This window comes from Dendrobates tinctorius, unplaced genomic scaffold (genome assembly GCF_039654945.1).
Source record: "Dendrobates tinctorius isolate UK_male_01 unplaced genomic scaffold, ASM3965494v1 ptg000273l, whole genome shotgun sequence".
Classification (NCBI taxonomy): Eukaryota; Metazoa; Chordata; class Amphibia; order Anura; family Dendrobatidae; genus Dendrobates; species Dendrobates tinctorius.
In genome coordinates this window covers 1,591,413-1,605,486 of record NW_027361940.1, presented here as the reverse complement: position 1 = coordinate 1,605,486, position 14,074 = coordinate 1,591,413, and the positions used below count along the sequence as shown (strand labels likewise).

General features: G+C 46.0%; 1 protein-coding gene across 1 annotated transcript; it reads left to right on the top strand.

The window, feature by feature from the left end:
• Positions 1–1,528: 1,528 nt before the first annotated feature.
• On the top strand, positions 1,529–13,836 carry LOC141072445 (polyunsaturated fatty acid lipoxygenase ALOX15B-like). Its single transcript, XM_073559710.1, has 15 exons — positions 1,529–1,783; positions 1,933–2,093; positions 2,941–3,145; positions 3,350–3,425; positions 3,514–3,636; positions 4,043–4,146; positions 4,727–4,899; positions 4,982–5,128; positions 8,358–8,561; positions 8,814–8,900; positions 9,554–9,723; positions 10,143–10,264; positions 11,426–11,526; positions 12,519–12,689; positions 13,534–13,836. Exons 1-15 carry the CDS (start codon positions 1,702–1,704, stop codon positions 13,711–13,713), a joined length of 2,106 nt encoding a protein of 701 aa, XP_073415811.1. The 5' UTR covers positions 1,529–1,701; the 3' UTR covers positions 13,714–13,836.
• The last annotated feature ends 238 nt before the right edge of the window (positions 13,837–14,074 follow it).

The following is a 14,074-nucleotide window of genomic DNA, read 5'->3' as shown; positions in this document are numbered from 1 at the left end:
AAAATGAAAAATCTGATTTTGTCCTTAAAAAACATTATTTTCCACCATAAAGACAATGAAAAAAAAGCCAAAATTGCTCAGATTTAGTCATAAATTCATGCCAAAGGTCACCATTTTTTGGTCAACTTTCCAAATATTTTTTTTTTCAGACAAGCCTCATTCATCTACAGGTGTGACTCCTGGAGTGTGAGGCTATGTGCACACGCTGCAGATTCACCTGCGGATTTTTCTCTGCGGATTCGCCAGCGGTTTTTCATCTCTACAATGCAGGAGATGGTAAACCGCAGCGGAATCCGCAGAAAGAAGTGACATGTCAATTCTTTCTGCGGATTCAAAACCGCAGCTTTACCGCAGTAAAAAAACCGCAGCATGTGCACAGCGGATTGTAAATCCCATAGACTTACATGGTACTGTACACTGTCTGCAGAACTGCTGCGGATCCACAGAGGCCCAAACCGCAGCAAAAACCGCAGCGTGTGCACAGACCCTGAGGATGGAAAGGGAAATGCTTGGTGGTGAAGGGGTTAACACTGGAGCCCGTCTGTCCACAGCTGGAGGTCATTAGACCCCAATAAAGCTGCTTCTTACCCACAGGGGTGCATAGTCCAGTTCCAGAGGTAAGAGGGCAGTGCCCCGGGTGGGGTTGTAGATGGGTCTACTGGTGTCCAGGCCTCACTGATCTTGCCATTAATTATGGTGTCTGTGGCTTTTGGAGCAGTTGATCTAATAGTCTTAGTTTGTTGTCTGGAATGAGGCGGTCACCTGTCGCAGTATGGCCATTTTGGTAGTTTTCTCTGAACACTTCTGCTGACTGTTAAATGATCTGTAGATGAGCTGAGTAGTGTAGGTGTCTTCTGTGGTGCCGGCTCTCCTCCCCGTCGATGGTAGTTGGACTGTTAGTAAGTTGTGACATTCAGCCATCAGGAGTCCTGAGTCTCCTCCTCTCCCTGTAGTGACATGGTGACTGAACAAGCGCACCTCACTAGACAGTGAGAGCCATGATTAGGAGACCAGCTGGGCAGTCTGGAAGCTTCACCTCTGCAGCTCCTCAAAAGCTGGACAGAGGCACGATCTATGGAAACCAATGGGTTTGAGCATAGTGGCTAGGGTGGTAAGAGGGAACTCGTCCCCTGACATGTAATAACTGCATGGGCCGAGCCCCATGGAAAATGGCTGTACACTGTAATAATGGACCTCTCCTTACAGGAGAGTGACAGAAAAGCAAGGCAATTGTAAACTCCTCTTAACATCTAACTAGCGCAGATTGTTAACTTGAACGCCCCCATTAAGAGGACCTGAAAGCTGAGTGTAAAGATGTTGTCGGCTTTCTTCACTTAAACTTTTTCTCTTGTTGTACAGGGTTTTTTTTTTTTTTTTTTTTTTTTTTTCCCCCCAATGGCCATGTTTTCTACAGGGGTGTGAATATAATAGATACAGAGGTTACCTTTGTACCTGGGCCTTGGAGTCCAAAGTATCCTTGGCGCATAAGAAAAATACTGATATAGATCTGAGCATTGAGGGTCCCATGGGCTTCAAGTTACATGACTGGTGTTCTGGCCTTGTTAGTCCATGTCTGAACAAAGCCTCATGACTCTTCTCTCCAAACAAGCTGGTTGCTGAGTCTCCAGTAACTCCTTGAGGCTATAATTTGCCAGGAATCCACTTCTGAAGGCCAAAGTGTACATTTCTAACGAAACCCAAATGCATAAAAGTGAAAAAATATTAGGATGTTCTTCCTCGAAGCTAAGACCTTCATATCACAGAAGTGACTGCAGCTTTGGAGGTGATTAGTGAGCTGTAATTCCTCTGCATCTGGTCAGACTCCTGCCGCATCAGCTGCTTTGTTGGTTTTCATGACTTCTGTTCTCCAGTAGGACTTGGCCCATACATGCGGGTCTCCTTCCAGTGACATCCATTGTTGTATATGTACAGGAGAGAAATCATCCACCGACAACATGAGGTGCTACAAGGTGACGGTGGCCACAGGAAATGATTTGCTCTCTGGGACGATTGATGCCATCTCAATCAGCCTTATAGGGGAGAAAAGAGAGAGCGCGAAGATGAAGCTGGCTCACTTGTGGCTCCATGGCACGGTGAGTAGCTCTGTATTAATCTAGGGCAGTAGATGGGTGGACTTCCAGTCAAACTCTTGTCTTGGTAAACGGGGATCCTATTCCTGGGCCCCTAGTGACTTCATTAAGATCTTCTGGGCGTTGAAGCAGGCCCTGACTTTTAGCTTTGTATACATTCCTCTAGGAGGGGTTGTCCACCTTCAGAAATCTCCTTGTGTATGGGTTAATATAAACCACATGTAAATACACTTCTGTCTTCAGAGGTGCTCAGATCCTTGGTTTGGAGGCTCTACTTCTGGCCTGGAGCTGGTGGATGATTTCCTGTAATGGTTAAGGAGACTGGCTCACTTCAGCCTTTTTAATCAATCAACACCTCAATGTAAAAATGGGACCAGCTTGGCTACTAGGACATTTGGCCACCAGTCACTAACTATTTCTGACACTGCAAATGCCTTCTGCACTGGGCTCAGGGGGGGCTTCAAACCCTGAGTGATGGGCAGGAGAATCTTGTATCTTTTGGAAATGGTATTGTATATTGGTAGCTTAAGATCCCCCCCCCCCCCTCCTATCACCACAAATATAAGGAATTTTCTAGATGTGGGCAATACCCTTTAAAATTTCATTGGCTGGCCACCATCTCTAACTTCTGGGGTTGGTGATTGTGTGCAATGGCTAAATGGTTGTCATGTCAACAGAATCAGGAGCTGTTGAGGGCTCTTGATGGCCAATAGACAACGCTGTTCCAGACGTAGATCCTCAACATCAGGGTTATGTCATATGCACAGGAAGACGAGATGTATGGGCTGTCTAAAGCCAGTGACCTTTGTGACATTTATCCTAATGTGGGTCCATGTTTCTGCCTGTCCAGGTGTGTGACTTTACTGTGCCCATTGAGGTGGATGTCGGGGAGCTGCTGTCTGTGCGACTTTACAAAGACACTCATGTGTTCCCAGTTGCGGATGCCTGGTATGGCCGATATGTCCATGTCGCCTCCCCCGATGGGAAGCTTGACTGCTTTCCTGTGTATCGGTGGATCTCTGGGCAGACCAATGTGGTGATTCCTCATGGTATAGGTGCGTAATCCTGGTTGGGTAAGAAAATACCACAAATAAACCTAATTCTCTAATGGGTGGCTCCACACAGGGGCCATAGTCCTACTGCCATGTTGATCAAGCCTCTGGCAATGCCCAATGCTGCCACTGTGTGGGTTTAGGTATTGTATGCAGCAAGGACAGTCCCTGCAAGAGGTGCTACTGAGTGACATGTTCTTGTTTCAGGCAAGATATTGACCTCCAGCAATGTCTGCGTTCATCATAGGACAGAAGAGCTGGAGAAGAACAGGGAAGCTTACAAGTGAGTGACGACGCATGTGCTTAACAGGATGGCTATAGATTATGGAGGTACTCGCAGAACATGCCTAATTGTGATGTTTGGTATGCAGGTGGAAGCTGTACGCTCCCGGTTCCCCATACTGCATGGATGCAGACAGCGGTCATGACCTACCAATGAATGAGCAATACTCCACACAAAAGGAAAGCAGCTTCCAGATCACAAAGATCATGGCGTAGGTTTTCAGTGACGCCCAGAACCACTACCCCCCCCCCCCCACCACCTTGCCCAGCATGTAGTATTGTAACAAGGATAAGTGTTCTGCAAGCTTGTCCTGGGCTTAACCTTGCAGCCGGAGCATGTCACTGCAGTGGTACCAGTGTCGGCTCCTTACATGTGATCCATGGTGGGCCTCCATTGACCCTCAGGATGCTGATATAGAGGGTTTATGTCCTCACTACTTGGTGTAGTTAAGCCTGGACCAGCTCCACAGCCATAGATGACTAACTTGTAGTAAACAGCCACTGTTGAGAACGATGTCTGACTCTTATATCTTCCTGTCTTAAGCTTTTTTTTTTTTTTTTTTTTTTTTTTCTGGACTTCTTCTTTGGAAACATTATGAACTGTCTGTTCTCTTACAGAGGACTTGAAGTAGGAATAAAAGGTTTTACACAATGCACCAATTCCTGGAGAAACCTGGATGACATCAAGGCCGTGTTTTACTTCAACAGAACCAAAACTTCAGGTGCTCTGCTCCTAACTTGTGTTCTCATTATCTTTGCTTTATGAATCCCAGAGATCTGACTCTTGACTCTGCTACCTCAACAACTTTCTTTTTTTAATCACTTAACTCTAGTTTATTCACATATAGCATCAGCAAAAAAAATCCATCTTCTACAGAATGACATTTCTGCTTCAATAACTCAAGAAACCTTTGCTACAGCAAATCCTTAACCACTGGGTTTCAGGACTTAAAGGGTCTTCCAAGATGAGGGAAAAATTGGGCCTGTGGAGGGCATAAAGAACTTCCAGGATGAGAAGCCCCTCTTGGGGGGGGGGGGGGGGGGTTGTTTGTTCCCCCCCCCCCCCCCCCCCTCCTTGGGTCACATAGGTATTTAGGAACTTCATTCCTACTATCAGTAAGTGGACTGGTGGGAACACTGTAATAAGTAGTATTTATGGATGAGTGATCTTCTCGCATTTTAATCCTTGTCTTTTTGTCCTGCGTCGTGTGGGCTGGTACTAGTAAGAAGATGGTCATCCTGATTTGATGCTTCCATATCGTGATCCTCTTTGATCAATTCTCATCGTCATCTCTTCTCCAGATGAGGTCTCCAGGATCTGGAATGAAGACTCCTTCTTTGGTTACCAGTATCTGAATGGAGTTAACCCAATGCTGATAAAGAAATGCACTAAACTGCCGGAGAACTTCCCGGTCACTAGTAGCATGGTGGCCTCCTCCCTGGGTACCTCCACTGACCTTGAAAAAGAGATGCAGGTGAGTGACTATGATAACGCTGTACCTTTAACATGTCTTCTCCAGTGTGTGGACTTCTCCATCTTGTCCACTGATCTTACAGAACGGCAGTGTCTTCTTGATCGATTACAAGATCCTCCAGGGAGTTCCTCCTAATGCATCAATCAATGGCAAGCCGCAATACCTGACTGCCCCCATGTGTCTGCTGTGGCAGGACCCCCAGGACCAGCTGCTCCCCATCGCTATCCAGGTATTGTCCACTCACACCAAACTTGCATCCTAGGGTTACGTTCAGCCTCATTATTGGGCCTCCTACACTAGACACCTGTCAATGTCCTTATGACAACAAGCCTCATGTTACTTGTCACTGCTCAACTAGTCTACCCTAGGCTCGTCCACCATGTTACTGAGGGGACCAGGGAAATGGTAATATCCTTAACTCCTCAGTGCCAGGACAAAGTTTTGAAATCTAATATGTGGCAACAACTCTAAAATGTCTCTATAGATCCTAGTGACTTTGAGGGCTTTTTCTTGTTAGATGCCTTAACATTGTAGAATCAACTTTTCATTATTATGGAAACTCCCAAAACTAATTTTGGGACCTAGTCTAATTTGAAGTGACTCTGGGGTCCTTCAATCTGGTAAACCCCAAAACTCATGGCCTTTTAAATGGCACCCCTCAACATGACTGCTGTCAGGTAGCTTATTAACCCTTCAACCAATCGTGACTGACATAGTAGGGTGCCAGCTATCGTTTGCAGCAGCCGTGTTTTCACCTGCTGGAGATGCTACTCGCTGCTCTTCGGTAAGTCTTGGTTACATTGGTGGTCATTACTGCACAGGCTGCTCTGTGCTACCTGGGAATTGATGTAGTAGGGCAGTCTGCACCAACACTCGTCATACGTCCACTTGGCTCTTATCCAGCATGGAGGTCTATCGCCTAATCTGCACTAGAGGGTGAAAAATGATAACTGCCTTTTGGCCATCCAGAATCTGCTCATCCCTCTGACTAAAATGTATCGCCTTATTGCAGCATTTTGTGAATGAACCATTTCATGACTTAGGATGTAAAGACAGACTGTCATCCAGAAACCTGAACTCGCATGGTCTTGTCTGTACTGCCCTTTCTAAGGACACATCATCTTTCAGTCATAGAATATCAGAGTTGGAAAGGACCTCCAAGGTCCTCGTATCCAACCCCCTACTTAATGCGCGAGTCACTAAACCATCTCAGACAGATGTCTGTCCAGTATCTGAAGACTTCCATTGAAGGAGAACTCACTGCTTCTTGTGGCAGCCTGTTCCACTCATTGATCACCCATCTAATCTGTAACCGTTCTTCACAGGACATACTCTGCAGTCCACCCATGATCCCGGTCACTCTTCTCTGAATTTGCGCTTTTTTTTTTTTTTTTTTTTTTTTTTTTTTTTTTTTTTAAATCTTGTTGCCCAGAACTGTACAGTATTCCAGATGCAGCCTGACCAAGGAGGAGTAGAGGGGGGCTAATGACTTCACATGAGCAAGACTGTATGATTCTCTTAATACATCCTAGAACTGTTTGCTCTTTTGCGTCTGTATCACATTGATTCCTGTGCAGTCTGTGATCTATTAGTATACCAAAGTCTATTTCACTTGTGCTGTTGCTTAGTTCTATTCCTCCCAATCTGTAGAGGTAATCACTTTTCTTGCCCAGATGTAGGATCTCACATTTGTCCCTGTTAAATACCATTCTATTAGTTGCTGCCCATTGTTCAAGCTTTAGCTAGATTCTTCTGAATCCTTTGTGTTTAGTGTTAGCTATCCCTCTAAGCTTGGCATCGTCTGCAAATTTGATTACTTTCAGTTCCCTTATCTAGACTTATTAATGAAAATGCTGAACAACACTGGGGCCAGGACAGTCTAGTGGTACCCACTTGAAACCTCTTACAATGGGATTTGCAACCATTTATTTCCCCTATTTGAGTATGATCAGAGGCTAAGCCAGTTATGTATCCTCCTAACCATAGCACTATCAATTCCATACTTAATCATTCTACTTCAACAAGGATAGTATGAGATACTTTATCAACTGCTTTGAAGTCAAGAGATACTCAGTTTACTGCATTTCCCTGATCCACCCAGTCAGTGATTCCATCATAGAAGGATATTAGAACAGTCTGGCATAACTTACTGTCTTAACCAGTCTGGTTAATTACCATGTTCTTAGCATACATGCTGTTCAATAGTTTGTTCAAAGACCTTTCTTGGTATAGGAGTAAAGCTCACTGGCCTGTAACTTTCTGGCTTCATCTTTCCTTTTTTGAAGATGGGGGACAGCATTTGCCCTTCTCCAACTTTCTGGGACTTCTCCTGTTCTCCGGAATCTCTCAAAGATTCTGGCCAGTGGTTCTGCAATCTCCTCCTCTCAAATATTTCAGTACCCCAGGATATAAATCATCTGGACCAGGAGATGAAAATTAGATCAGTGTTCCTCACCATCTGTCTATAGATAGTGTGGATTCTCATTTCACACCGTGAAGATCAGTTGATGTGACAATTCCTTTCTTGGAGAACACAGATGCAAAATATTTAAAAGGTCGTCCTTGACACTCCTGATCACTTCACCCTTCCCATCCTGTAAAAATCGTATAGCATCTGACTTCTTTCTTCTGCAGATCTTTGTTTGGCAAAAGATTAAAAATTTTAACGCAGTAGACAATTTTCTTCTTTCATGTCACAACAAACTTCTATGCGCCCCCCCCAATAAAAGAAATCCTCTGCCAGTTTATTGCAGTAGTTAATAACCAAAATGCTCCTATGATATCAGGATAGACTGGGCGGGCATTGCCTATAATGCCTTGCAGCTCTGCAATATCAGTGATAATCCGGGGGATCTAATTTGATCTGTATAAAAGCTGAGGTCAGGAAGGTAGCAGCCATAGTAGGGAGTTTATCAGGCTGAAGAGGAGATTATGAAGCTCAGCAATAGAGGAGTGAGAACGCCTTAAAATATGGCACAAACTCCAGATGGTGAAGTGTTTAACTGCAGTAGTAAAGATTTGAGTGTCATAGTCTGACTAAAAAGTTTGACATGGGAGAAACTTGGTGTGATATGCTCCATTACTTGGCTTCATCTGCTCCAGTTGTCCAGAGCCTACTGTATCTGGTTGTCCAATACTTGGGACCAGTTTACTCAGGTGTTTTCTAGCATAAAATGTTGACATTTTATGGCTTTGGTTGTTGCTGACTCTCAATTACACCCACCTCCAATGGTGGCCCCCTGCAATCACTTTATGTCCTATCCTAAACATTGTTCAGGTCATGACCTGCATATACGTCGGCTGTAGAGGATTACACTACACAGGCATGGAGCGCCATGGACATATGACCAGGGAGGGTCCCTGCGTAGATTGGTGTCTGGCACATTTGAGCTTAAACTGCTCTCTCTCTCTCCTTTTCTGCATGCTTTCTGATGAGGTCATCTCTTCTTCCATTACAGTTGGGTCAGACTCCAGGAGAACAGACACCGATCTTCTTGCCCAGTGACAGCGAGTGGGAATGGACCTTGGCCAAGATCTGGGTGCGCAGTGCTGACTTCCAGGTCCATCAGACGGTCTACCATCTGCTCCACACCCATCTCTTTGCTGAAGTATTTAACATAGCCACTCACCGGCAGCTGCCGCATAACCACCCAGTGTACAAGGTGAGGTCTCCACTGCTAAATCCATCTGACACGTTGCACTCATGACTCGATAGAATCATAGATCCAGTCTCTGACTGATCTTTAGGACAATATTGGCTTTCAATAAATACAAATTATTCAGCTGGAGCAATTGATGGCATCGACGTCATTTCTGTGCAGTGTTGTGTCAATGTTGGTGGGGAAATGTCATTGCTTAAATTTTATTCCTTCACAACTATGAAATTGACTCTACACTCTCCACTTCTCCGGCAGCTTGTTATCCCTCATCTGCGCTACACGCTGAACATCAATACGCTGGCGAGAAACGTCCTCATTGCTCCTGGTGGTGTGTTTGATCAAGTGAGTCTGATTCCATACAAGGTGTGGGAGCTGGGCTCAGGCCGGACAGAGGCAGGGTCACTAGTAATGGCTGTTACTGTAGACGGTCATGTGTCTTTATGGGGTGTCCTAAACAGACATGTGCCTCGCTATCAACAGCTCCATTATAGAAGGCAGGGTTAACGGAGTTCACTAGACAAGGGTCCCTAAAACTAGGCAGGAAACTCCCAGAAGGAGGGGATAGTGCCTTATTTGTGGCTTTTTGAGCTAAGGACTGGACCACCATGAAAAACCATTTCTGTTGACCCTGGGGATCTAGGCTTTCATGTAGCAGTCAGCAGCTTGCACTCTATTTCCTTCTGGCTTGCCCTCTGTGTGTGTGTGTGTGTCGGGAGATTTTCTTTAGTCTCTCCATAATCTGTACATGATCACATCCAAACTACTAATGTCTGGCTTCAAGAGGTAGAGGAGCTGCTGTCTCAATCAGTTCGCTGCAGATAACAGCCATCTTGACTTCCTGAAAAGTAAAACTTGGTCTTGGGTATAGCCATCATCCAGATAACTGAAACTGTTGGACTCTTTGGCCTGGGGTTATTTCCATAAACAGACACCTGTCGTATATTACCCTGTTAGACAGGATTAAGTCTCACATTGGTCCACCATCTTATTTCTAGAATACTGCTCTCTGTACAAATTCTATCCATGTGTTACTGGAGAAGGCGATGCGGGAGGTGACGTACAGCGGCCTCTGTCTGCCTGACGACATCGCGGCCCGAGGATTGGAGTCCATTCCCAACTACTACTACAGAGATGATGGGAAGATGATCTGGGAGGCGATGGAGAGGTGACTTATACGGGGCAATGTCCGCTCTGCATGGGGATGGGATTCTCTGTGGGCCTTAGACAATTGTTAGGAAAGTTTCACAAACTTCTAGAAACATTCAAGGACTATTTCCCAAACCAAGTGCAGACCGCACATCTATAACAGTACAACACAAGGGTTATGTACATGCAGTGTCCATCTAGCTGGTATCCTAGAGCTCGCACATGGAGCTTGGCATGAAGCGAGCAAGATGATCCAACAGACTTAGACATGCAAAGCTTGGTACAGGAACCAAGAATGAACCCAACACTGTATCAGCACAATCCTGCAATGGGACCTTATTGTGCCCAGATGATGGCACCTCATAGTGATCATGTCTAAAATCTGAGTGTCTGGAGATGATACGCTGATCTAACCCTCCATCTCTGCTCTCCTTCCAGCTTCGTGTCCGGCATTGTGTGCTACTATTATAAGAGTGACGAGTCTGTGCAGACAGATCTAGAACTGCAGGCCTGGGTAGCTGAGATCTACGACAAGGGCTTTCTGAAACTCGAGTCCTCAGGTATGCCCCATCAAGTCTCCAGACTAATGACTGACAAGTTGTATCCTCACTCCATTGTCCTCACTACTGTATATGGTCTAGATGACAGCAACGTGTTCTACGCAGCTGAGAGACTGCAGAACTGTGACTGTAGATGTTCCTGAATTACAAGACATGATGGGTAAGGGGCTTATCTGGGACGATCTTCCCTATGGGGCAGAACACCTATCAGCAGGTCATTGTGTGCGATCTGCCTGTGCTGTCACATCCGCTCCTGAAGGCAGTCCTCCTGCTCCCTGTGATGTCACTGCAGACATGATTGACAGACGGCACCCTGCTGCAATGGGCTGAGCCGGTTGTCAAATAACACTTCCTTCAAAGAAGGAGAGAATCGCTGGCAGGAGTGGACCATGATGGCTGGGAGAAATTGGCACAGGTAAATGGCAACTAACTGCCAAGTGCTTGGCACCATAGAGGGGGGGAAATCCTGTATGGCCCCTTGTGTCTCAGCCCTTGCTAGTAAAGATCTGTGCACCTTCTATGGAGGACCTGATCGATCCTGTGCTCGATACCTCACCGACCGTCCTGTGTCTAACCTGCCGCCCTGCCATCACCCCACTGGCTCACGTTCCATAGATCACATCTTCCTTATTGTAGGACTATAGATAAGTGGGTGCAAGCTTGTAACAAATATCGTCTATGGAGGAAATTAAACAAAAGTCTCTAACCTCAGACCAAGTAAAATGCTAAACATATAATAAACTTGTACAAATGAAGGGACCCAGCGAGCTGCATCTCCAATGGCCCATGCCGAGGGAGTCTGGAGGGGTCCCGTACAGAAGAGCTTGGCCAAGCAGAGGACTCCTAGAGGTGGCAGTCGGCTTTCTCCAGAGGGCTTCCTTGGTGTTTCCAGCTTTTCTGCAGCCTCTAACGATCGGTAGCTAGAAACTGCTCAGCAGTGGTGCCAAAGTCAGCCATTGCAAGAATATGAGGACTTGTGACACTTTAATACTGAGGGCAAGTGAAGATGAGAAACCTGTGGCCTTACTGTAAGATTGGCCACCCTGATCTATGGAACATGGACCTGGCCTCCTCTACTCAGCATGGACACTTGTTTGAATACGTGTCACTTTATCAGGGTTCTTAGACACTAACTTCTTGCCCATCTTCCCCCTCCACCAGGAATCCCATCATCCCTGGATACTGTGTCCTCACTGATAATATACCTGACCATGGTGATGTTCAGATGTTCTGCTCAGCACGCAGCGGTCAATAGTGGTCAGGTGAGTGGATACATAATCGCACATCTGCATGGAGTCCACTCTACTTTCGCCTTTTGAACTCCAAACATTAAGGCCCCGTCACACATAGCGATCTCGCTAGTGAGATCGCTGCTGAGTCACAATTTTTATGACTTAACAGCGATCTCACCAGCGGGATCGCTATGTGTGATGGCGACCGGCCCCCCTGCCGGTATCGCTGATCGCTCTGGGAAACCTCTGGACTTTTCTTTGGTTGCTGGTCTCCCGCTGGCCAGCACGCATCGCTCCGTGTGACAGGCAGGAAACAGCGATCTGCTGGTAACGTAGACAGCGGGTGTCGCTTGGATACCCGATGTGTACCTTAGTTACCAGCTCCCTGCATCAACGTGCTGTAACTAACACAGCAGCGCCGCGCGCTCGGCGTCGCTGTGCTGTTCGCTGGTGAAGCTGTCCGTTTGACAGCTCACCAGCAATCCTGACACGTCTGGATCGCTGGTGAGTCGCTATGTGTGACGGGGCCCTTGGTGATTTTGAGCACTTGGGGAAACTTGATAACACAACCTTGGGATGGTGAATAAATGCTGATTTCTGGTATATTGTACAGGTGAGCATTTATATACATCAATAACTGATGGTTGAAAGACCTCCAGTAGGCATTTAGGGCATTAACAAATGTTACATGTCTCCACCCAACAGTGACCACTGATCTCCATGAGACAATATGGAGCCTGTTGCCACCTCATACTGTGTCCTGTAGAGATGCTGTCCCCCCTCCCCATAAAAAAACAAACTGAGGCTCTTATTCCAGACTCCTTTGGTGGCTTTCTGATCCTAGATGCCAAGTACTGACCTTCAGAAAAACTGCTCCTTCACAGCAAGCGTCATTGTGATCACATGCGGCTGACACTGAATACGGAGTGATGGGACTGTATGGCAGTCTTGCATGGCTTGGGTGGCCTAAGCCACATAAACGATAGATGTTTGATCACAGCATTGTTCTGTTCCTTCTGCAGTTTGACTTCTATTCCTGGATGCCCAATGGACCAACATCTATGAAAAGCCCCCCACCCACAGCCAAAGGGGTCACCACATTACAGACTATCCTGGATTCCCTGCCTGATGTCAATACAACGGCTATTGGAATAGTTGCTGTGTGGCAGCTGAGTAAGGAGCCCCAGGACCGGGTGAGTAAGATACTGGTAGATGCATTGTCCTCCATGATGGGACCACAGAAGATGGACTCAACATCCTAAAGGTTAAATGACTCCTCATATGGGGGAGGGTCCAGCTCAAACAGCTCATGGACTTGTCACTTTAAAGACTTGTAATAAATGAAGGCTGAGATGATGAGGCAGACAAGTCAACATGTTTCAGACAGGGTTCAGTCCTCTGTCAAAGCTGAGACGTTAAATGTGAGCTGACGCTGAACAAGCGCTCTACAAGGTCTCGTGATTCCTGAGACTTGTGAACAGAATTCAGTCAATGGATGGACTAACACTAAACCTGAGAAACAACCGGCCATGTTAAAACCATCAATGATGGATAAATGAAAGCAGAGTCCTGTCTCGCGTTAATAATGTAACATGATTTCCTTGCACCTGTTCAGACTGGGGACATGTGTTCCTAAAATTGTAAATCCAAAAGGTGTCTCCTGTGACCTCCTAGCTTGACTTGTAAGGCTGAAATGTGTTTATTGTGGTGGACGACAAAATGACGATGTGAGATACGGAGAGCATAACACCCCCTCTATCCTGGGTATCTGGATTACCGCGAGTCCATTGGTATATTCAATGGTAATCACAGATTAATTATCCATCCATGTGACTCAAACGTCCACCTTACATGTGCTGTAGTTGTCAATGGTTCAGGCCCGCGGCTCGAGTCCATCTAGCCCAGAGCAGATTATCTGATGGGAGTTATTCTCCTTGGTTCCTGAACAGAGCATCTAACCTAAGATGTTGTGTAGTTCTGGAGGTATCCTAGATGCCAAACTGTATATTCTATTAATTTTCTATTCTCTGGTCTTAGAGACATCTTGGGAGTTACCCCGATCAGCATTTTATTGAGGAAACTCCACTGAAACTTGTTCAAGAATTCCAGGAGAAACTTGCTGAGATATCCAAGTCCATTAATGAACTGGACCAGAGCCGGCGCGTGTCCTACCGATACCTGGACCCCAAGGAGATTGAGAACAGCGTCTCAATATAACCTAAAGGCTTCATCTCTTCCTCCTCTGTAGCTTGGTCTCTGCCGCGGTTGCTCTTGTGTGGTAACACTGGGTATGATGGTGTAGACATGCACTGGAAAATAAAATATTCAATTTGCAGCAAATGTTTCCTTGTGACTTCTATCTGAAATGGTGTGCACTCGTTATATGCACAATCTCAGGCACTTGCCACGCTCTACTTTGTAGGTGGAAGAAGGTCAATGAGTCAGTGAATTACTCTGGGAAGGTCTTGGGTTTGAATCCTGCCATTCTGGTACACATTCAAAGTGCTGAAAAATGGCGGCAGCAGTTGGAACATGGGACTCTTGTGATGTCCCTTACCGAATGGATCAAGGATTGTTA

Coding starts and splice junctions, on each gene's coding strand:
- LOC141072445 (XM_073559710.1), top strand. CDS start 1,702: ATGCATAAAAGTGAAAAAATATTAGGATGTTCTTCCTCGAAGCTAAGA. Junction 2,094..2,940: donor ACTTGTGGCTCCATGGCACG/GTGAGTAGCTCT, acceptor CTGCCTGTCCAG/GTGTGTGACTTTACTGTGCC. Junction 12,690..13,533: donor GTAAGGAGCCCCAGGACCGG/GTGAGTAAGATA, acceptor CTCTGGTCTTAG/AGACATCTTGGGAGTTACCC.